Source organism: Poecilia formosa, unplaced genomic scaffold (assembly GCF_000485575.1).
Source record: "Poecilia formosa unplaced genomic scaffold, Poecilia_formosa-5.1.2 Scaffold1449, whole genome shotgun sequence".
NCBI lineage: Eukaryota > Metazoa > Chordata > Actinopteri > Cyprinodontiformes > Poeciliidae > Poecilia > Poecilia formosa.
In genome coordinates this window covers 4,266-5,860 of record NW_006801388.1, presented here as the reverse complement: position 1 = coordinate 5,860, position 1,595 = coordinate 4,266, and the positions used below count along the sequence as shown (strand labels likewise).

General features: G+C 53.5%; 1 protein-coding gene across 1 annotated transcript in view; it reads left to right on the top strand.

The window, feature by feature from the left end:
* Positions 1-341, top strand: part of LOC107835292 (microtubule-associated protein 1A-like) — a 2,365-nt gene extending 2,024 nt beyond the window's left edge. Inside the window, exon 2 of the mRNA XM_016667634.1 lies at positions 9-341. Within this exon, the coding sequence (XP_016523120.1) occupies positions 9-341 (333 nt within the window). The remainder of the gene's footprint in view (positions 1-8) is intronic.
* Positions 342-1,595: the final 1,254 nt, after the last annotated feature.

Sequence of the window (1,595 nt, the reverse complement as noted above, 5' to 3'; positions counted from 1 at the left end):
CCCTAGAGAAGGAAAAGACCGATCTGGAGCAGAAAATCACCACCCTGAAGCAGGACAACACCGCCCTAGAAACGGAAAACACCGCCTTGAAGCAGAGAAGAGCCACCTTGGAGAAGAAAACTACTGTCTTGGAACAGATAAACACTGCCCTGGAGAAGGAAAACACTTCCCTGGAGCAGGAAAACACTGCTCTGAAGGAAAGAAGCATCACTGTGGAGCAGAAAAGCACTTACGTGGAGGAAATAAACACCACCTTGGAGCAGGAACACATAATCTTGGAGAAGAAAGGTACTATCTTTGAGCGTGTATACAAACACTGCAGATTGAAGTGGACCAGTTGAAGTAAAGGCTGAGGGACACAGTGAAGCAGCAGAAATGGCAGCCAGTAGTAGTAAGTCTTGTCTAGCCATCACGAAGACAGGCAGCCACAGCCACAGAAGCAGCCACTTGTATTTAGACGTGTGGTCGGAGACTTCTCCACTACACTTTTGAAAATCAATATGCAATACACTTCTCCAGAGCTTGGTAGCTAGTCCCGTTGGTCTCCGGGTTGACCTCCAGGGCTTGGTAGCTAGTCCCGTTGGTCTCCGGGTTGACCTCCAAGGCTTGGTAGCTAGTCCCGTTGGTCTCTGGGTTGACCTCCAGGGCTTGGTAGCTAGTCCCGTTGGTCTCTGGGTTGACCTCCAGGGCTTGGTAGCTAGTCCCGTTGGTCTCCGGGTTGACCTCCAGGGATTGGTAGCTAGTCTTATTGGTCTCCGGGCTGACCTCCAGGGCTTGGTAGCTAGTCTTATTGGTCTTCGGGCTGACCTCCAGGACTTGGTAGCTAGTCCCATTGGTCTCCGGGCTGACCTCCAGGGATTGGTAGCTAGTCCCGTTGGTCTCCGGGTTGACCTCCAGGGATTGGTAGCTAGTCCCGTTGGTCTCCGGGCTGACCTCCAGGGCTTGGTAGCTAGTCTTATTGGTCTCCGGGTTGACCTCCAGGGCTTGGTAGCTAGTCTTATTGGTCTCCGGGCTGACCTCCAGGGCTTGGTAGCTAGTCTTATTGGTCTCCGGGCTGACCTCCAGGGCTTGGTAGCGAGTCCTGTGGGTCTCCGGGCTGACCTCCAGGGATTGGTAGCTAGTCTTATTGGTCTCCGGGCTGACCTCCAGGGCTTGGTAGCGAGTCCTGTGGGTCTCCGGGCTGACTTCCAGAGTCTCGTCGCAAGTCTCGTCTGTCTCCGGGCTGACCTACAGGGCTTCGTAGCGAGTACTGTCGGTCTCCTGCCCGACCTCCAGGTCTTCATAGTAACTGCATGGAGTTTGCATGTTCTCCCCATGCATGCGTGGGTTCTCTCCGGGTACTCCGGCTTTCTCCCAAAGTCCAAAAGCATGACTGTTAGGCACCTGACGATCCTGCTCATGGGATCACTAGTCACATATTTTGCGGCTGTTTCAGACCAGCCATAGAAGCAGTCACCTGTATTTAGACGTGTGGTCGGAGACTTCTCCACTACACTTTTAAAATGCAATATGCAACACACTTCTCCAGGGCTTCGTAGCGAGTCCTGTCGGTCTCCTGCCCGACCTCCAGGGCTTCATAGTAACTGCATGGAGTT